A 23,298-nucleotide genomic window follows, 5' to 3' on the forward strand; every position below is an offset into this window, starting at 1 on the left:
TTTTCCCCCTTTCAGTCTGAATGTTATTTTTAAAGCATCCATATGTGCTCAGCCTCTTCAGGTCACCAGTGTTTTGTCTGCCTCCAGAATCCCTGTAATGATTTGATCTTAATATTATGCCATAAGCCTTTATGTAAATAAACATGACAACAAAGCTAGGGGTTGGCAAGAAAATCTCACAGGCATTCTGGACGGAGCCTAAGACCTAAAATGAGAAAAAAGAAGACAAGAAAGAGCATACAGAATATCAGCCATTACAATACTGCTGACTACTGTCTGTTAATGTGTTCAACATAACGCAACATCTGCCACTATAATACAGTATATAGTGCCTGCCATCTGTCTAGACTTCTATCACTTTATATAGTGACTTTCATATCTATCTATCTATCTATCTATCTATCTATCTATCTATCTATCTATCTATCTATCTATCTATCATATAGTGCCCCACATATCTATCTCTATCTATCTATCTATCTATCTATCTATCTTATAGTGCTTTTCACATCTATCTATCTATCTATATCTATCTATCTATCTATCTATCTATCTATCTATCTATCATATAGTGCCCCACATATCTATCTCTATCTATCTGTCTGTCTAGCTATCTATCATATAGTGCCTTACATATCTATCTATTATATAGTGTCTTACATATCTATCTATCTATCTATCTATCTATCTATCTATCTATCTATCTATCTATCATATAGTGCCCCACATATCTATCTCTATCTATCTATCTATCTATCTATCTATCTTATAGTGCTTTTCACATCTATCTATCTATCTATCTATCTATCTATCTATCTATCTATCTATCTGTCATATAGTGCCTTATCTATCTATCTATCTATCTATCTATCTACAGCACATTTCCTCTCTTTCTGATGTAGTACCTTTGCTAACTGCCTAATATATAGAATCTTTCATTTATCTATCTGTCAGTGCCTTTCTTATTTAACTGTACATCTATCACTTTATATAGTGCCTTTTATATCTATTAATGTATGTATGTATCTGTCTGTCTAGTTAACTAACTATCCTTTTACCACTTTTATTTAGTGCCCTACCTGTCTATGTTTAAACTAAATATTAAATATAAAATTCTTTACTTTCTCAATGGCATGCAAGCAAAATTGATAAGAATACTTAACTTGCCAGTGTCCCAAATATAAAAATGGTGCTGCAAATGCACTACTGTATGTGCTTCACAGCGACACTAATCATGGCAGCCCCCAGCTGCTACCTGCAGAATGTGATCCTAAAAGATCCAACCCTGGCTTTAAAATTTCAAAATACATAACAATGCCTTATGAATGAGAGAAAACGTTGAGGTATCTGGTTCAGTGTGATAAGTCCAACAAAGAAATCTTCATAATTTAAGGTATTTATTACATAAATGAAAAGAAAACACTAAAATGACACAAAGCCAAAAAGGACATTAATTCCTTAGGCAATCCAAGGCAACCACCCCAAGGAGACCATTCAGTCTGTGAAGCTCGTATGTTTATCTCATAGCCCAGCTGTCCCAGTATCTCATCCAGATTCTTCTAAAAGGTTCTCAAGGTTTCTGCTTCAGCTGCATGTCTCAGTATTTTTTTCCAAACTCTCGCAACTCTGTGTATGAATAAATGTTTCCTGACTTCAGTCATAAAAGCACTTGCCCTTAACTTCCCCTGATGTCCTTAAGTGTGAGATTTATCACAAAGTTGAATGAATTCTGCTCGATCTACTTTACCAGTGCATTTAAGGATTTTAAATACCAGTATTAGGTAAGCCAATGTGTAACCCAGTACATAAGAATTCCAAAACAAAAGTAGTAAGTCTTGCTATCCACCCATTCATCCATTTTCCTAACTCGCTTATCCAGGGCAGTGTCACGTCACAGGAACAACACCTGGACTGGGCGCCAGTCCATTACAGAATGAACACATACACACAAAGAGCAGGGGTCAATTTAAAAATGCAAAAAGCAGGAATAAACAAGAAAAACAATACTCAGAAACTCCGACACAAACTCAGTAATCCACTGCTGGCCTCCTCCCTCCGACCTCAATAAAAAGGGGATGGGAGGGGCCAGCAGCAGTGATGTCAGATGACCCGGCCTCCTAGAGGCTCCACCCACAACACATAGGGAGTGGTGTCACATGTGAAGAAACAGTAAAGAAACATTACATAATAAACCAACATAACAGAAACTAATGTACAAATATGAAAAATAATAATTAAAAAAATGCAATAAATCAAACAGAGAACACCCCAGCTGTAACAGAATATAAGTCACTAAACAAGTCATCATTTCTTCATTACCTCTGTGTTCTGTTAGTTTTGTTAAGTACAATGCAGACCTTTTTGATGTGTGCGTCTTCTGCAGTTTCTTCTTCAGTCGACATTATGGCACAGTACGCTTGCTCTCCAGCTAAATGAAGTGACAGGAGACTTTTATGAACGTTGGAAAGCTTATATGCTAATGACTGGACTTTTTTAAATTAGTTTTGTCTCTAAACCTATTGCATTCCTTTTTTTGATAGCAATTAGAGCTTTCATGTCTATTTTATTTTAACCCTTTTAATGGCTGTAATTTATACCAAGTGTACAGTAAATCACATCAGAGGCTTTTCCCATAAAGCAGACTCCCTCTTGCACTTGCGGTTGCCGTCTCACAATGGATTACCTCCCTTTTCAGTTACAGGAGTGTATAATTGAGCACAGATGGAAGTTTTTAAGCGACACACAAATTTCTCCAAGTACTTTATATTATTTTATTATGAAGATGAATGCTTCGGATGTGGAGTTTAGAGGCGCTGCCTAAAGGTGTGTCAGATACCATCAGGTTCCTTTATAGAAATGTCGGATTGACACTAAAATTTGGACTTTCGTACCGATAACCAGCTTTCACACCCCAGTACCGGTGCCAAAATGATACCAAAGCTAATAAGGTACCTTTGTATTTTTCATAAAATAAATGCAGTACTGACAAAACTGAACACTTACTATGTTAACAGAATATCAGGGCATTTAACGTACTTTAAATGTTGTAATAATCACAACCAGGAAGGGAAGAATAACATGGGTACACATGCTGGGGACTGAAATCACTGGTGAGTCTTGGTGCGACGCCTTATGCAGCCCTGAGTGGTCCCGATCTGTCGCCCGACGTTCAGCCCCACCACCTTTAAGGTCTTTTTAGTCACTTTTTGGCCTGACTGATTTGGCTGTGTAGTCTGTCAGTTACTTCAGTGTCGTGGCCCTGAGGCACGTGGCTCCTTCATTCTCTCTTCTCTTGCATTTACATTTGCTGCTCCCATACACCACACAGCTCCACTCCCGCTCTGCCAGTATTCTTCTTCTTTCAGCTGCTCCTATTTAGGGGTCGCTACAGTGGATCATCCGTCTCCATCTATTCCTGTCTTTTACATCATTTTCTGCCACACTGACTGCCTTTATGTCCTCCCTCAGCACATCCATAAACCTCCTCTTTGGCCTTCCTCTTTTCCTCATGCCTGGCCGTTCCATCCTCAACATTCTTTTCCCGATGTACCCCTCATCTTTCCTCTGCAGGTGCCCAAACCATCTCTGTCTAGCCTCTGTCACTTGGGCACCAAACTGTCGTCCCTGTGTTGTCTCTCTAACAAACTCATTCCTGATTCCGTCTCCCCTCATCAAGATGTTTAATTTAATTTGAAAAGCTTGTAACAAGACAAACACCATATTTGAAGAAGGTAGGTCAATTTCTTCGGAAATCTCGTCAGTTTGGGTGGATATCTCAGAAATCGCTTGTTCTGAAGTGTTCTGTCTTTGCTGGGATGCCACTTCCAGCTCTGCCTCCCGTCTTTTCGTCAGTGCCACCTGCTGTGCCAGTATTGCAGTAAATTCTTATTCTCTCCATCAATAGCTTTCCAGCTTCTCCAAGACAGGCACTCTGCATTAGTACACCTTTTGCCAACCAGCTCTCGCGCTCCTTCCACTCTCCTCCTCTCTACCCCTTTGCCTAAACCTAATGCTGCATCCCATTTACCTCGGATGTCGGAGCTGGGAATGACGTCACACCCAAGTAGACCGTGTTCCAGTAAAACATCCAGAAAAGCAATATGGACGAATCAAGGGAAACTTTTGTTGTGCTTTCCCCAGTCAGAATAAACAGCAGTTAATAACAAGGCACAATTCGGCTTTTTACATATCCAAATACCGTAGCAGCATGTCCACAGGTAGAGCTTGGACACTACTGTGTGTACAACGGATTTAATGAGACACACATAGACAGAAGTGCTAATGAACAGTACAGTACTACAGCTTTCAGCATACGTCGCCATTCTGGATTGACGTCATGATCTGAAGTCGGACAAACTCAGACTTGAAAGAACAGCCCCACATTTCCAAGATTGAAATCTGACTTAAGGAGACTTTCCAGTTGAAAATTCTGACTTTCCACTTCAAGTGGAATGCAGCAAAAGTTCATGTGCAAGCGCCAGACATTTTGTAATCATCTAACGCCATATATTCTTGCAGAGAATCAGCACGAGTTTCTGAGTTGGAAAAATCAACTTAATGGGATGTTCCAGTTGAAAATTCTGACGAGGGCCTCTCAAATTCCGACTTCCCCAAACAAGTGTTAGATCAGCCTAACAGTGAAAATAAGAACATGCAAAATATTAACAAAAATCCAATCTTAACACACCTTCCTCTTCAGTGCCCTGCAATCCTGGGCTGAGCAGGTGCCATCTCAGCAGCACTGTAATTCATTCATCGACCAATTTTATTTTTATTTGATCACAATTCCATTTGGACTTATCAGGGCTCGCCCTTTTGTTTACAGTTGCCGCAGTGACCGACAGTCACTTAGCTGTTAGTTAAAGTAAAGCTAGTAGCTAAGTCTGTATTTTATCATCTACAAAACGTGTCTAAAATCAGAGGTTTAATGTCAAAAACAGACTTGGAGATGCACAATGTTTGACATCCCACCATCGCCTGTGTAAAACATAAGAAGTTTGGCAAATGAAAGGAGACCATTCAACCCATCAAGCTCATTTGTTTAAGCAAAGCAAGTTTATTGATAATCGCACATTTTGTACCGTCGATTCACATGATAAGGTTAAAATGCAATGTACAACCAAATACTAGATAGAGAGACAGTAAAATGACAGAAAGTTCAAACAATATATAAAATGGTGACACAGCAGCATTTCGGTTCCGTAATAGTGCAGCCCAGTACGTAATCAGTCAAATGCGCAGAAAATTTAGAGAGTTTTTCATTTGAAAGCTTCTACTGTTGGGGTGTCTCTAACATGTTTTGGCAGATTTTTCCATTTTTGTGTTGCATAGTGACTAAAAGCAATTTCGCCCTGTTTCAATCTCACTCTGGGTATAACCAGCTCTCTGGCCCCTTAAGATCTAAGAGGTCTATGGGGTCTGTAAGCGGTTAGCATCTCTGTGATCTATTCTGGGCCTAAGCTGTTTATTGACTTAAAAACAATCCTGTAGCTCACTGGAAGCCATTGTAGTGATCTTAGTACTGAAGTAATGTGTTCTCTTTTCTTAATTTTTATAAGCATTCTGGCAGCGGCATTCTGAACAAACGTCAATTTTTTTATAGTCTTTTTTGGCCGTCCTGAGAAAAGAGTATTACAGTGATCTACTTTGCTGAAGATAAAGGCATTGATAAGTTTCTCCAAGTCTGTTTTTGACATCAAACCTCTGATTTTAGACATGTTTTGTAGATGATAAAATACAGACTTAGCTACTAGCTTTACTTTAGCTAAGAGCTAAGCTCTCCCACTATCTCATCCAGATTCTTCTTGAAGGTTCTCAAGGTTTCTGCTTCACCTTCATATCTCAGTTGTTTGTTCCAGAGTCCCACAACATAGAGAAGTGCTTCTTGACTTCAGTCCTACATGCACGTCCCCTTAATTTCCACTGGTGTCCACAAGTATGTGAATTACTTGACAGTACTCTTTATCAATGTCTTTGAGAATTTTGTAGACCTCGATTAGGTCCCCAGAGTCTCCACTGCTCAAAATTAAACAAGTATAATCTCTGAGTCTTTCAGAGAGAGTCTCCATATCTGTTGGTGAAGAAACATTCAGTGATCTTGACTTTGCCAATGATGTGATCTTCGTGGAGTCAATGGAGGCTCTGATCGGGGCTCTCGAGGAGTCTGAGTGCCTGGGCTTGCAAGTGTCCTGATAAAAACCAAGATCCAGGCCTTTAATGACCTCTTAGGCACTGCCATCCGCATTGTGTCTGTCTGTGGAGAGAGTGTCAACCTCGTCGAGAGGTTTACTTACGTTGGCAGTGACATTCATGTCTCTGGTGACTCTTCCTATGAAGTCAGTAGATGGATTGGGAGAGCATGGAGGGTCATGAGGTCACTGGAAAGGGGTGTGTGGCACTCCCGATATCTCTGCAAAAGGACGAAGGTCCAAATCTTTAGGGTCCTGGAGCTTCCTGTTTTGCAATATGGTTGCGAGACATGGACGCTATCCAGTGACCTGAGATAAACACTGGACTCCTTTGGTACTGTGTCTCTTTGGAGAATCTTTGGGTACCATTGGTTTGACTTTGTGTTGCTCATAGAGACTCGAATGAGGCACATGACCTGCATTGTGAGGGAGCGTCAGTTACGGCACTACAGCCATGTGGTGCGATTACCCGAGGCTGATCCAGCTCACATGATCCTCATTGTTGGTGACCTCAAGTGGCTGGACCAGGCCAAGGGGATGCCCATGTAGCACCTGGCTGTGGCAGATAGAGGGTCATTTCCAGAGGGTGGAACTGGGGGGTTGCCAACCGGGATCCCAAGCTATTTCGTCATGTAGTGGGTGCGGAAACATGCTGTACCAGTGCATGCTCCTCAACCTGACCTGACCTCTCATTGTAGGACTGGTTCTTAAGCCCTCTGGATGGTGGGTGTCACATTAACAATTAATGTCCAATTTTTGGATTTCCTGTCAGCACCAGCTTTATGTGGCCTTTCATTTTCTTGACCTCTTCCAGGTATTTCTTTCACTTCATTTTTTTTTTTGCCTGGTGATTCTTGTTTTTAATGAACAACCCCAGCCAACCTTTTTGACTACCCTGCAGGTTCAGCTCCTCCACCATACACCAGTAACCTGGTCCATTCTAAATTGTCCTGCTTTTTCTTGCATAGGCACAATATACACTCACACAGCAAATCCTTAGGAACACTCTGCTAATTCTGCGTTAGACCCCCTTTTGCTCTCAAAAACAGCCCCTGTTTTTCATGACATGGATTCCACAAATTGTTCCACTCCGTCTATTAAATGCAATGTAGTGTCCTGGGAACTGAAGCCCATCCCAGCAGCATAGACACGAGGCAGGAGCCATTCTTGAAGGGAGCCTCAGTCCAGTGCCCGTAGAGCAGCAGATTACTTCTAGATAGTTACACCCCTGCCAGCTCAACTTGCAGGTTCTGTTCTGTTCTGCACTTCTCTAACCAGACAACCAACCCCTTGAAGCTTAGCTATCATGTTCAGGACTTAACCGAAGCGCCACCGGGCCGTGGTGATCAGACATGACCCAACTGTGCCGTGTTTTTCTGGCTTCTCTGACACTTTTGCCCACACGAGTTGAGTTTTAATGCACACGTGCTCCCTCTGTGTGTGAAACCATAATAATTTGGCAGTTTCCGTAAAACCTGGCCACTTGATTCCTTTACAACTGTGATAATTTTAAGACATAAAGTAAGAAATGCGGAGTGCAAAAAAAAAAAAGAAACATCTGGAACATCCCAGTCTAATTTATTTGGGGTTTAATCTGTGAAGCCCAAGCGCATATTATGTGATTGGTAGCCGGGTTTAATAAACAGTTAAGGAGCTCAGTCTGGCCAAATGCAAAACAGATGTATCTTTGTTCTCCTAAACAGACTTTGATGAATAAACTATACGTGACGTAAAGGCCGAGATGATTGGATATCAGCAAAATGCTTCTGTAGGCAGAGACTTTTTTTTTTTTTTTCCTGAGAAGGCGACTCAGAAAGTTTTCCATTCTAGCGAGTGGGTGAACACTCCGTTTAGCCTCGGCGAGCGCTGCAGACCGGCTGGGTGTCACTTGTGCTCCTGTTATGGCAAACGTCTGATTTCTTACCCAAAGGGTGACTCCTGTTTTTGTTTTTTTGTTTTTTTTGCTTTTTTTTTCGCCATTTGATTGCGTTTTATTTAATTGGATATTTTCTTAAAAAATTTGCAAATCAATGAGCTGCATTTGGAGCTAACTATGACCCAAGAATAAAAGTTGCCCGTTGCCAGAAGACGCTGAAGTTCCCCTGGCTTCTCAAGTCAACTGCGACTTCTTCAAACAGCCTGCGCTGAGCAGTTTTTTATTTGATTCCTGCAGGACTGGACTGGCCGCATTTATGGCATGTGCCTGACTATCAGCTGGCACTCGGGTGGCGCTCACACCAGTCTCAGGCACTGTGTCCTGCCGTTTCAGGTACAAGAATGTGGAGAGGCTAGCAGCGGAGGAGTACGAGAAGGAGAAGAGCCGTGCAGCCCCCAGGGGGCGCAGTGAACTCACCCTCAGCCTGAGCCCCCGCCCACCAACATCATCCTCCTCGTCGCCAGTGCCCAGGTGTGCCACACCATCTTCAGAAGAGTCCGAAACCCAGTCTGTGACCTGTCCTTCTCCCAAGCTGGCAGATGGTAAGTCTTGCATGCTTTTCTGTGCACCCATTTAAAAATCAGTTTTATCATTTGCATGCCCTGCAGTGGACTGGCACACTGCCCGTGCAGTGTTGGTTCCTGCTTGTTGTCTGATGATGCTGCAGTTGCCTCCACAAACATCCGTCCATCCATTTCCAAACTCAGGGTTACAGGGAGGCTGGAGATGATCCCAGCAGGAGATGCCAGTCCATTGCAGGGTGAAGACACAATCACCAATATGTACATTGTGTGCCAGTCACCAATCTGCTAAATCTGCATGTCTTTGGGCTGTGAGGGAAAATCAGCAGGCAGCATGGCATAGTGTGGCTGGCAGCGTGGGTAAGACTTTGAACTTTAGACCCTGAGGTTGTGGGTACAAATCACTCAAATGGCACTGTGTGACTCTGAGAAAGTGGAAAAAAAAACAAAATAAATGTAACCAGTTGTATTTAAAAAATTGATTCGTATTGTCATATTGGATAAAGGCATCAGCCTAATAAATAATAATAAATACTGGAGCTTCCGGAACTGTGAGGCAGCAGTGCTACCACTACACCACCGTACCATCGATTCATAACCAAAGACCATGAATTTCACAAAGAAGGTCTGAGACCGCTGTGTTGTTATGGATATCTGTGTGGTGCTGCACCGCCTCGCAGTAGGGAGATCTGGATTCGCTTCCCGGGTCCTCCCTGTGTGGAGTTTGCATGTCCTCCCCATGTCTGTGTGGGTTTCCTCCGGGTGATCCGGTTTCCTCCGACAGTCCAAAGACATGCAGGTCAGATGCACTGACGATCCTAAATTGTCCCTAGTGTGTGCTTGGTGTGTGGGTGTGTGTGCCCTGTGGTGGGCTGGTGCCCAGCCCGGGGATTTGTTCCTGCCTTGTGCCCTGTGCTGGCAGACCCCCGTGACCCTGTGTTAGAATATAGCGGGTTGGGAGATGGATGGACTGGCAACTTTGTGCTACAACAGTGGTATAGGATAACTCAGCCGAGTTCTGATGCCCAGCCAGGAGACTCCCCCTGGAGGGAAAAGTTACAGTATAAGGTGAACTTTAGGGCACTTGGTGAGAATGAAAGCCGTGCCATATAAAAGAACAGCTGCTGAACGATCACATGTGCCTGCTGCAGCCAGGCGTCCTTTTAAATTTTGACGGCAGCCTCTTGGTCAGGGCATGAAACACAGACCACTGAGTGCAGAATATCCCCTGATTTTGAAGTGAAAGCCTCTGGGTTCAGTAACGTGGACTCAAATGTCACACTCAGTTTTCACGTTGTCCCCAATGTTTGCCAGGGTTTTCCATCCACATCTTCGAAGATATGTGTATTGGGTTAATTGGCAACTCTAAATTGTCCCACTGGGATCCCCTATCTAAGTTTGTTTTGTGCCTTGTGCCCAGCGTTACCAGGACGGGCTGTGCCAACACCATGGTCCTGAATTGGATTCAGTGGCTTTGAGAATCTGCGTATGCATGGAAGTGCTCTGTAATTTGTACAGAGTGCTGTGCAGCTGACTGGCACCCCATCCTGGGCAGGTTACTATTTTGTGCCTGATGCCCATGTAGGATTACTAAAGAAAACTAAAATATGTGCAGGTGTTCTGTGCCAAATGCCACTCCATCCTAAAAGTCATATCGGCAGTCACTTTCCAGATGCAGATGCAGGAAGGTTGTCGTGACGTTAAGTTTTAGATTTTTCTAAACACGCAAATGCAGTAATTGGCAAAGCTTACGACATAATTGTCTTGGAGTTTCTAAAAGCTTTTAACTCAGCCGCACACTGAAGATTCATTTAAAAACTAGAAGCTGTAGGCATCGAAGGTGACAGACACAACTGGGTATCAGGTTGGTTGAGTTGGCAAAGAGTGCAGATAAGAAGAGGAGAATATCAGTGGAGCCCTCTGGGGGTCTGTCCTCGGACCCTTCCTTATTATTATATGATTTACCTTAACAACACTGGAGTCAATGTCATTAGTAAACTTGTGAAATTCACAGGTGACACTAAAATTGGAGGAATGACAGAAATTGAGGAGAGAGCAGAAGCAATTGAGAAAGACTTGAGCAAACTTCGGAACTGGGTGAACACTTGCAGTTCAATGCAGAAAAGTATCAAGTGCTAGAATTGGGCAACATGAATATCAGTTATAAATACAAGATGGGAGACACTGTCCTGCAGGAATCAAACTCTGAAGAGGATTTAGGGGTTTATGTTGACACAACATTTTCATCATCTAAACAATGAGGAGGAGCAGTTAAAAGGGCACATCAAATGTTAGGTTATATTGTAAGAACTGCTGATTATAAAATGGGGGACGATATGCTCAGGCTAAGTAACGCTACTGTAGTGAGACAGCATCTGGAGCATTGTATGAACTTTTGATCACCACAGTGCAAGAAAGACATAGCAGCACTTGAAGCTGTGCAGAGGAGAACAACCAGGAGCATCCCAGGATTTAAAGACATGTCCTGCTGTGACAGACTCGGAGAGTTAAACCTGTTTAGTCTCATGCAGAGGAGACTCCATGGGGACCTCATTCAGGTCTTCAGAATCCTCAAAGGCGTTGATAAAGAAGACCCAGCAGAATTCTTTTAACTTGACAGTGAATCGGGTACTTGAGAACGTCAGTGGAAATTAAGGGGAGGGACATTTAGGAGTGAAGCCAGGAAGCTCTCCTTCATGCAAACAGTTGTGGGACTCGGGAACAAACTACTGAGTGATGGAATTGAAGCAGAAACCTGGAGGACCTTTAAGAAGAACCTGGATGGGACAGCTTAGCTATGAGCTAAACAAACGAGCGACAGATGGACTGAATGGTCTCCTCTCATTTGTCAAACATCTTATATTCTTATGTTCTAGATGGAAAGGTTTGAAAAAATTAAACGATCACCACATTAACAAGCATATTCTGGAAATAGATAGATAGATAGATAGATAGATAGATAGATAGATAGATACTTTATTAATCCCAAGGGGAAATTCACATAATCCAGCAGCAGTATACTGATACGAAAAACAATATTAAATTAAAGAGTAATAACAATGCATGTAAAAGTAAAATAAATAAATAAAATAAAATAAATAAAAGGAAATGTAGAGCAGTGTGACCCAGTAATTAAGCCAAAGCACAGGGATGAATGTTCCGTCTCACCACACTTTCACCGAGTGTTAGTTATTTTGTCGTCCTTTTCCTGGCCCTTGTGGTATGAATTGGCATTCAAATTGTGGGTTTTCTATTTTGGGGATTTTGGTCCCGTTGTTGCAGGGCGTGTGCCATGCATGTCTGCTTCGGTTGTGAACGATCGCTCACGACGGGGTAAAAGTTCATCTCAAGGTCAAATCTGCATCCGAGTTCACGGATTCTAACAAGTGCTTGCACTTTCCTTTGTTTCATGGTCTGCTGGTTATTTATTGTCTTATGCTTTGGTTTTGGTTGCTGTATTTTTCATCTCCCAGTATTTGACCCTTTTGGTCGCACAGATAAAAAAATAAGGATAAGGGCAGATAAAGGAAATCGAGAAGATGACAGCCGAGAAGAACAGCTAGAGCTCTATGCGGGTTTCTGTTACAAGCGCGTGATGGCGACGGTGGGCGCGTACAGTAGCTGGGGGCAAAGTCCAGATCTGCTGGATAATTAAGGGGGCAGTGGAGCCAGATGGTAGCTGGCATAGACCCCACAGTTCTTACCAAAAATAACCTTTCATTTTATACAGTTTTATTTAACTTATGTAGTATCAATGTACGTTTATTATATATGATTTTTGTGATACAAATCATTTTCAGTATTATTATTTTTTCACCTGGGCAGTTTCTGAGATCTTTTAGTAAAAATATTACCATTTAACTGTTCATGGCCAACTCGTGAACTGAACAGAATTCGAGAATCTGAAGGGGCGACCGTCAAATGAACTCAACAGCGTGCAAGTGCATTACACAATACCTACGGCGGGGTGGGCCGAATCTGTCCTGGGGGGCCGCAGTGGCTGCAGGTTTTTGTTCCAACCCAGATGCTTAATTGGAAAACAACTCTTGCCAATAATTTAATTATTTCATGGCTTTAACTCTGCCATGTCGGGTCAGTCTAATATCCTAGATATCCCTTTCTAAGGATATCATCCAAATGGTTTGAAGCCTCACACGGATGAGAGATTCTCAGTCCTTCACTTTTTTCTCTTCACTTTCCTTCCAAGTATTTAATTAAACTAAATAGTGCACAATAAACACACACAGGTGTAAATGGAAACAAATTAGATGGGGAAATGCGGATTATTGCTAAGGAGCAATTAAAAACTGAGAATACAGCAAAGCAATAAGGATGAAAAATCTTAACAAGCGAGACGATTAAAGTGAAGCAGAAGTGTTACTTGAGCAATACGTGCTTCTTATTAAGCAGTTGGGTTGGCACAAAACCTGCGGCCTCTATGGCCCTTCAGGACCGACGTTGGTCACCCCTAGCCTAAGGTGTCACTCGTGACCCACTCTCACTCAAGGGCACCATTCTTGACATGCCAATCCAAGGCATTTGCCATTTGTATCAGGCAAATGTTTGGTATCTTTCTATCCAACAGATGGCGCATCCAACCAACATTCTAACCTAATAAGGGAAAATTTAAAGAGCAAATTTGAAAAGTAGAGGAATTACTAATTCCATTCCCAGATTTTTTTTATGTACTTTCTGGTTTACTATTCTATTTTTTTTTTTTTTTGTGATCAACTATTTATTAAGTAAAGACAGACTGACAGGAAGTATCAATAAATGGACATAACATACAAAGTAAATCACCCACTTCCACCCAACTAAGGGGATAATAAAAAATGAAAAGAGATTCGCACAGTTGAGCTGTAGCAGACCAGGATTCGATTACATTACTGGAAGCGCCTTTAATCCACGCTGCAGACAACTCCACGTGTGTTAAATTGTAGGAGGAGGCCTGCCAGTTGTCGACTGTGGCACATTCAGGTGTCTTACAGTGGGAGTCAGTAATTAGTTTGGCTGCCAGAGTTCCCAGACAGAGTAAGTTGTGTTCAGAGAGTTTGAGTGGAAGCCTAGAGAGGAGAAGGAGGAGGAAGATTTGCGGTAACAGAGGGATACTGCAGGAAAGAAAGGAAGACAGTGACAGGTGACAAACGTGTGTCCAAAAGAAAAAGACAGGGGGACAGAACCAGAACCGGTTTACCACTCTGAGTCTTCTTTCAAGTTTCTAGCTTAGTGAAAGATCGGTTTGTCTCTTTGGCTTTGACCTCGGTGGGTACCCTCGTTTTGCTCTCGTTTTCTAAAGATGGCACCCGAGTTGCCTCAAAAGCTTGCATATTGTAATCTTTTTACTGAGCCAATAAAAGGTCTTGTTTTTCCGTGAGAACCCTAAATCCAAAGAGGACTGTTTCGTTTATGTTAGGTAGAATGTCCAGAGGGGACTTGGCGGTCTCATGGTCTGGAATCCCTACAGATTTTATTTTTTCTCCAGCCGTCTGGAGTTTTTGTTTTTCTGTCCCCTGGCCATTGAACCTTACTCTTATTCGATGTTAATTAATGTTGATTTATTTTGTTTTATAATTGTGTCTTTCATTTTTCTATTCTTTAATATGTAAAGCACTTTGAGCTACTGTTTGTATGAAAATGTGCTATATAAATAAATGTTGTTGTTGTTGTTTTACTTGACTTCTCATTACCGTCTAATCCCGAAATAAAAAAAAATCATTCTGCTTCGGCAGAACAGCTTCTGGTGTGCCAATGTGTCCATTCAGATGAGGGCTCCGCAAATGAACGCTGAAGTTCTTTATATTGCGTTCGAGTCGGAAGGGGTGGGGCTTGTGGTTTGCGGGCAGAGGAAATGACATCAACAATCTTCTTCGGGATTGGCGCTGGAGACAAAAGAGAGGAAGATGTTACCGAGAGCAGCCTGTCACACTCTTATATGCACACACTGTTGGTCAAAAATTTTAGAACACCTCCGTTTTTCCGGTTTTCATTCAAATTTAATCAGTTGGAATGCAATGAATCACCTAAAGTGGTGAAAATGTAAGCAGTAAACTACTAGAGGTTTAAATTTAAAATTTAGGTTCCAAAAAAAAAAAAGAACATTTCAGAATATTACAAATGAGCCGCCTTTAGGGAACAACTAATAGGTGACAAACTAGAGATGTTCTGCAGCAGTTCAAGTAAATGAAGCCTTGTAAGCTGAAGCAAACAATTTGCACAGACGTCCCAACTTCTATTGATTACTTAAAAGCCCTCTGTCTGTCTTAAAGTAATTCATAACTGTGGTTATTCATTTCTGTCTGTATCAAAAAAAACATTTCAGACAGTTTGAAGGAATCCCCACATGTTATTCATTGAAACTTTTCAAACACTTTAGTACTGAGGTAAAGTGAGAGGTGATGAGTAGCTTTGGCCCTTCATAGTCATTTCCCCCCCACTTCTGTGGTGCCCTGGGATGTCAGTTGTGTTCAGACGCTTCCGCTTACGTATCGCTCGGCCTGCTGACTCTCCCGTTTGAGTAACTCTAAGGTGGGCTCCAGTCTTGTGTCCACTGTTGTCCACGCTGCTTTCCGGGTCCCTGCATTCATCTCAGCCGATATGAAAATGAACACATGGATGGTCACAAGCTTGTTTTTTTTTTTTTTTGTTCTTTTTATGTAAAATATTCCATGCTTCTTCTTTGGCTCAGTGCTCTGACAGCGCAATGATTTGCAGCAGCAGACGCCTGGAGTCTTGGACTTTGAGCCCAGGACTCAGCAGGGGATTTGTGCTAACTGAGTGATGTCTGCTATAACACTGGAGCAATGCGCCGAAAACAAACTATTAACTACAGAGCTCAAAAAAATAAAAAAGGTGAAAAAAATGGCCGGGAAATTAGATCAACGTTTATTTTCGGCAAGAATTTGACCGCAGAAAGTGTGCCGAGTGGACAATGGCTGCATGGAACCTGTTGCTTCTTCCTTTGTGTGGCTTCTTCAGGAGTGGGGCACGACACTTACAGTATGCGATGAATGCTTTGTCCTCCTAAGACTCCGTTATTAATACTCCCTCCTTTGTGGCCTTTCCTTTCTTCTAAAAATGCACTGGGGCAGGGGTAGAACACCCGGCTTGCACAATCACCTCTTTCTCTTTGTCCTGTTGTTCTCTAAAAGTGCACCGTGACAGGAGCAGATACCCTGACATGAGTGATGAGCGCCATATCCTTAGTACTTCTGAGTGATGACTTGACAGGCATGTCAGTGAAGTGGCAGTGCATCAATGTGGGACCGGTGATAGAATTCTTTATTGTCATTATGCATACGCATAACAAAATCTTTTGTTGGTAGGACTCGGCTTCAAGACAGAATACACTTTAAATAATAAAATAAAGATAATAAGTATAAAAGACAGCAGCAATAAAACATCATCAAATCCAGACTTGATGCAGAGACGCCTGCAGAGACCAGTGATCTGAGGAATACGAGTGTATGTGTGTTTGATTACAAGTGCGTGTGCCTGTCTACAGAGGGGCAGGTTAGGGGTAGATGTAGATATATATGTGCGTATCAGCAGGGGCAAAAGCTGTCTTTCAGTCTGCTGGTATGTGTTTTCATGTTTCTGTACCGCTTTCCCGAAGGCAGTGGTACAAACAGTCCATTTCCCGGATGGGTGAGAACCGCAGCTATACATTTGGCCCTCTTCTGCACCTTTCCAGCATTTACAGAGTCCAGGTCTAGGAGAGGACTTCCCACAATCCCCTGTGCTGTTCTCACCACCCGTGCCAAGTCCTCCCTGTCCTGTGCAGCTGCCGTACCACACTGTCATACTGTGACAGAGAATGCTTTCTATAGCGGATCTGTAGAAGTTTGCGAGCAGCCGAGAGGAGAATCCAGCACGTCTCATCTTCCTGAGGAAGAAGAGTCTTTGTTGGGCCTACTTTACCAGGTGAGATGTGTTCAAAGACCAGGTCAGACCCGATGTGATGTGGATACCCAAGAACTTGATATTGTCCACACACATTACAGCCTCCTCATGTATGAATATAGGAGCATGTTCTGTTCTTCTGGACCTCCTGTAGTCCACAATGACCGACCTCTTTGGTCTTGCTGGTGTTTAAGATGAGGTTGTTGGCTGAGCACCATAGTGCTAGGTGTTGTATCTCCTCTCTGTAGTGAGTCTCATCATTGTCTGATATGAGACCCATCCACAAACTTCACAACCATATTTGTGGCATGGATGGCACGTAAATAACGTGAAGAGTACTGGGCTGAGCACACAACCCTGTGGCGTGCCTGTGTTCAGAACCAGTGTGGCTGATGTACAATCTCCAATTCTAACCACATGAGGCCTGTTGGTGAGAAAGTCCCTGATCCAGAGACACAATGATCTAGACAGACCCAGATTATGAATCTTTTGTACCAGCTTGTCTGGGATTACGGTGTTAAACGCTGAACTAAAATCGATGAATAGCATCCTACCATAAGTGTTAGGGTACTGCAGATGAGTCAAGGCTGTGTCAAGTACTATTGAGACGGCATCCTCTGTCTATCTGTTCCTCATGTAGGCGAACTGATGGTCGTCAAATCCAGCAGGGATGGCATCCTTGAAGTACTTTAGGTGGATTCTCTCAAAGCACTTCATTATTACTGGGATCAGAGCCACAGGGCGGTAATCATTAAAGCAGGTGACCGCTGATAGCTAGGGGCGGGCACCCCAGGCGACACATTTTATGGGGCGGCAATATTGGCAAAAAGGCTCAGTAGAATTTGTGTGTGAGCAGCAGGGTTCAGAAAAATATCACTCGTGAACGAAAAAAGTAAAAACTCTCTGATTATTATCCACAAATGCTTCAAAAATCTTTTTCAGACCGGCCTTCTGTGACGGCATCAGACACAGCCGTTGAAATTTATGAGGTAATAACAAAAATAAACCTAAACATTACACCGATAATAATTTCTAGGAAGATAAGCAACTCATTTACAATTTATAATTTCATTTCGTTATCAATCCGAATGTGTTCTTGCTCTGCGCAGAAAACATCCCCACCTATCACTTGTACACTACACTGGTTCAGGTTTTCACAGCGTAATTGTATTAAACTAATAATCAGAACAAGACTTATCAGTGCGTCTACACTATATTCTTGTCTAGCTGATGCATATGTGAAAAATGATTGCTGTCTCACTATATATGAATAAATCAATGCAAAATGTATCTTAATTGTTCTCGTCATTTTAATTTTCTATTTAAATAGGTTAATATATTCAGATATGTTGGAGGTCAGCAAAATGAAGAAGCATGAACTCGAGCTACGCCACTGCGGTGGGACAACCCCAGGCAGGCTTTATGGGAGTCCTCCCCTGGCTGGGGGTTCAACTCATGTTTCATGTTAACGTTGCTTTTGTTGAGTATCTGCACCACGTGCCATGCCTGGATTAGGTTCCATGTGTTTTGTGGGCTATCCTCTCAAGAGGTGGGGCCAACTGCCAATCACCACCAAATCTTGAAGGGTCTCCCATCTCTCCTTACGGTTCATTTTAGCGTGTCGGGGAGAACTGCGTTTATTTGCACTTTATTGTACTTTTTGTGATTGCACACGAAATTTGAATTTGCAAGCAAAACGTGAGGATTTCACTTTGCAAAAGAAAACGAAACAAATCGGTGATTTACCATGAGTGGAATTCACACCATTGGCACATTCTGTGTATTTTCATCTTATTATTATTAAAACCAGTAACGGCACACATGTTACATGTCAAATGAATTCACTTGACTTGAGCGTTCCTAGTTTCCATCCTCTTTCTTTCTCTGTACGTTTATCATTCGTTTGCTCAGAGGTTGATACGCTTGCTCCTTCCTGAGCAGCCCTTCTTTTCTCCACCCTAGCGGCCCGCTTCTTCTCTTCTTTCGTCGGCATCTTTTCACGTTTAAAACTGATAAGTCAGTGGTTTTATTTTCAATTACTTAGTACGTTGTCCGTAATTTTTAGCTTAAGCTGGCACTTAAATTATTCTTGAGGCAGATTGAAGATTTAAGATATGAAGAAGTAGGGGAAGTGACGGTGAAGGTGGTAGGGATGAGAATGGCGCCCATAAGCATGCGCTGCACGGCCAACCTGCTGCCCTCTGCCAAGAGTTGATTCTACAATAAAATAAAATGAAAATAAAAAGAGGAATAACCTTAGAAGTCAATCATCACCCCCAAAGTGGATAGTAGACGTCACGTAGTATTTGTGTACCAAATTTCAGGTAAGTAGGTTTGTGATCTACAGGTGATTTAAAGTCCCGGACAGACAAACGGACAGCCACGGTAGCATGTTATATAAGAAGATTATAATAATAATTCTTCACATTTTTATGGCGCGTTTCATACTACTACTAGCATTCATCATGCAGGGAGGACCCGAGACACGAACCGATGATCTGCTTACTGCGAGGCGGCGGCACTCATCTGCCACACTTTTTCTCCATATACATCATTTCGTAGTGTTTTAAAAGTTTCCTAATTGTTAGTAATGATTAAAACAATTGAATTCTTAGTGAAGCTCGAAAGAGCAACTGTGAACCTGACTTCCCTACCATTAAGGGATGATGCGGCTGAGCGTGTTGCTTTGTACACGTATCCATGGAGGCTGACATTCATTTTTCTTCTTTATTGTATAATGGTGTCTGTTAAATTCCATGCTCTTGTCCATCTCTTTGGAGCTTTTTTTCTTCTTTACTGCATATCTAGCTGCATCACCCGGGAGGTGAGTTTCGCTTCTAGTGCCATCAGTTAATTAGATTTATCTTTGTACAGTACCCGCTACTTTTCTGTACACAATATTTGTAGATTGTTTGCATTTTTTTAAACCTTATAGTATTATTATTATTAGGCAGTGTGTTGTAAAGGTTAAAACATTGGACTTCAAACCCTGAGGTTGCGGGTTCAAATCCTGCTACTGACACTGTTTGTCCCTGAGCAAGTCACGTGACCTGCCTGGGCTCCACTTACCAAGACAAAAGAAACGTGACCAATTGTATCACAAATGTTGTAATTTACTTTGAATAAAGGCGTCAGCCAAGTAATAAGTCAGTCAGTTGTGTTCTAACCCTCTTAGTCCTGAAAAATTCACACAAGGCTTAATGGTGGACAGCTCCAGTGCTGACTCCATGAACGAACTCTGACTGTCGTTGCACCAAAAATGCCTCATTTCTGTACCTCTAAAAGCCATGTTCTGTCATGTGATTTACTAATCCACTTAATCCAGTATGGGGTTGTGAGGTGGGTGCTGGAGCCAATCCCAGCTAGCCCAGGGCACCAGGCAGGAACAAACCCTGTACAGGTTGCCAGTCCATCACAGGGCAAACACACACACACACCAGGGCCAATTTAGTGTCACCAGCCCACCTAACCTGCATCTCTTTGAACAGCGGGAGAACCTGGAGGAAACGGGGAGAACAAGCAAACTCCACCCAGAATGTGAACCCTGGTCTCCTTACTGCACGACAGCAGAGCTACCACTGCGTCAGCCCAAATAATAAGGAGTAATAATATTATTAGTTCACTGGAGCGGCTTACTCTTGAACATGCTATACACAATTACACCGGAGTAAAACATTCCTGCATTAGATTGCAAAATTAGATAGACAGTGTGAAAGGATTAGACTCGACACACTTAAAAAGGTGTGGGGCAGCCACCGTGCAGTGAGTTTTGGAAGTAGAACAGTGGTGTCTTTTAAGGAGTCCAAACAAAACCTGATGAATAGTAGTTAAGATGGCGGCTTTAAATGCCAAGACCTGAAGTGGTGTGAGGGAACCGGAAGTGACCTCCTTCTGACGTCGTAACCGGAAGCAACATTCTTCTAGGCACCAGGACCAGAAGTGACGTCTTCAGGGATGAGTCAGACACGTTGTCCTGTGTTTGGTCTGTGGAGGTAACAGAAGGTTTAGTGCACCCCGCCACCCCCTGGCCTGGTGTGGAATTACACTAACTTGGTCCATACAGCTTCCTTCTACTCACATGTGTGTGACAACAGAGAGATAAATAGATAATGAAAGGCACTATCTGATATTTAGATATATAGATAGATAGATAAGGCACTATATAATAGATAGATAGATAGGGCACTATATGATTGATAGATAGATAGATAGATAGATAGATAGATAAATAAATAGATAGATAGATAGATAAGGCACTATATGATAGACTAGCAAAATACCCGCGCTTCGTAGCGGCAAAGTACTGCCTTAAAAGTTTTATTAAGAAGAAAATTAAACCTTTTTAAACTGAGGGAAAATATACCAATAATTATTTGTTAAGGATCTGTTTGTATACCACATTGTCATTTCGGCCCACCCGGTTGTAATATGACCAAGCTGTGCGCTGAGCTTACTCTTAAGCATGCAACGTACAGTTGGCCATGTGAACAGTAATCTTGTCTCAAATCTCACAGTTTGGATTGCTGCTGTCATAATCGGTTTGAGTTTCATGGTTTGTTTCAATTACGACAGTATTTGTAGGACTTGTGTTGAAGTGACATTCGGCATCTGTCAAGTGTTGTAAGTATACAACCGGTTTCATTGATAACTTTACATCCAGCTTTTGAGAGTTTGAAAATTCATAAACATCAAAGTGTCCACTACTGAAATCGTCACCTGTGAATCTAAGATGTTTAAGAGGCATTGGCGGTTGTCCAAAGGTGTAAAATATTTGGCCATTTCTGTACACGAAAGCGACAACCGAACAATTCAGCTGCAGCCATCAACTCACATGCAGAACCGTAGGTGAAGGGCTTAAGCATTTCACTCTTCTAGTGCTCCTGTGTAGTTTCGGTTAGCGCAGGGAAGCTGCCTACCAAATTTCGTGAAGATGGGGCCATGAATAAGAAAGTTCAACATGGCGGATGTTGTTGACCGTTATGACCATTACACGTAGAATTACAAAATGAAACCTGCTTAACCTTCGTAAATAAACTGTAAGGAATGAGCCTGCCAAATTTCAGCCTTTTACCTACACGGGAAGTTGGAGAATTAGTGATGTTTGGAAAGTTCAATATGGCAGCCGACAGTGGCGTCATACCATCGAAATAAGTACGTACATCGGTTTCGGTTAGCGCAGGGAAGCCGCCTACCAAATTTCGTGAAGATGGGGCCATAAATAAGAAAGTTCAACATTGCGGACGTTGTCAACCGTTATGACCGTTACGTGTAGAATTACGAAATGAAACCTGCTTAACTTTTGTAAGTAAGCTGTAAGGAATGAGCCTGCCAAATTTCAGCCTTCTACCTACATGGGAAGTTGGAGAATTAGTGATGAGTCAGTGAGTGAGTCAGTGAGTGAGGGAGTGAGGGCTTTGCCTTTTATTAGTATAGATAGACAGATAGATAGATAAATAGATAGATAGATCTTTATTCATCCCCTCAGGTAAATCTAGGCCTCCAATAACTCTAAACACATCAGTAAAATTTTTATAAATTAAAGTAATAATAATATATCTTTACATTTAAATAGCGCATTTTTCACTACTCAAAGCACTTTCAGTGAATGGGGAGCCATTTCATGTGCAGCATCCACCTGGATGATGTGACGGCAGCCATTTTGTCCCATACACTCATCACACATTAGCTGTTTGGTGGTGAAGAGGTGAGAGAGAGTTAGCCAATTAGGCACAGGGGATGATTATGGGGCCAGAATGACCAGGCCATGGAGGACAATTTAGCCTGGACATCGAGATGCACCCTTACTCTTTATGAAGGATGCTCAGGGATCTTTTATGACCACAGAGATTCAGGACCTTGGGTTTTAAGTCTCACCATTTTTTTACAGCACAGTGTCCCCTTGACTTCACCGGGTCATTCTGATTCACATTCAGACCACAGGGTAAGCGCCCCCTGCTGGTCTCACCAAAACCTTTTCTTCCAGCAGCAACCCAAGCTTTTTCCTGGTTGGTCTCCCATCCAAGTACTAGCCAGGCCCAAACATGCTTAGGTTCAGATGGATGACCTCTTCCGAAGTGCGCGTGGTTAAGACGTTTGCTAAGCAAATAAATGTAAATGTAGGTGCCACCTGGTTGGGTTCAATGACTTTATCCTAACCCCGATCCTACAGCTGATTTAAACGTAGTCGACAACCTATCAGTCATAGAGCCATGCCATAGAGACCACCACTGGTAATTGTGTCTGTTCAATTCCATACTCCTGTCCTTCTGTTGGAAGCCAGCATTCATTTTTCTCCCATATTGGATTTGATTTCTTGATTAAGATATTTTCCCATAATTCTGTCCACTAAATTCTATGCCCCCATCTATTCGTGTTCTTTCACCTTCTTCCAGATCTTTCCTAAATGGCCGCCTGCCTGCCCAGCCTGGCACTCTGAGTTCAGTGTGCCATTCCTGCCCTCCCGTTACAATAGTTTGAATTAAACAGCTTACGGCTGTGACACTTGAGAACAATTTGGCACTCTCGTTTTTCTTACTCAGCAGTCTTAGTAACAATATTATTCTCCCACCCATGCTGTTTAAAAAAGGACATTCCTGCTGCAGCCATGAACACATAAGGCACATTTCCGATTCTCGCTCCATATGGTAACTCCACTAATATTCTTACAATAAACTTCCTCAGTCTTGATATCATTTTTAGCATTGTTGTAACGTTACCCTCTCTGTTACATCCTTTGTTTTTGAAAGTTTGCCTT

The 23,298-nt window shown here is 42.3% G+C and overlaps 1 protein-coding gene across 7 annotated transcripts in view; it reads left to right on the forward strand.

Annotated features, from left to right (window-relative positions):
* The window catches only part of LOC120515588 (FH1/FH2 domain-containing protein 3-like), a 674,713-nt gene that overhangs the window by 558,592 nt on the left and 92,823 nt on the right, over positions 1-23,298 (forward strand). For all 7 annotated transcript variants that reach the window (XM_039736692.1, XM_039736693.1, XM_039736696.1 and 4 more), the window contains one exon: positions 8,458-8,666. In XM_039736692.1, coding sequence (XP_039592626.1) covers positions 8,458-8,666 — 209 coding nt within the window. The remainder of the gene's footprint in view (positions 1-8,457; positions 8,667-23,298) is intronic.

Source organism: Polypterus senegalus, chromosome 15 (assembly GCF_016835505.1).
Source record: "Polypterus senegalus isolate Bchr_013 chromosome 15, ASM1683550v1, whole genome shotgun sequence".
Lineage (NCBI taxonomy): Eukaryota > Metazoa > Chordata > Cladistia > Polypteriformes > Polypteridae > Polypterus > Polypterus senegalus.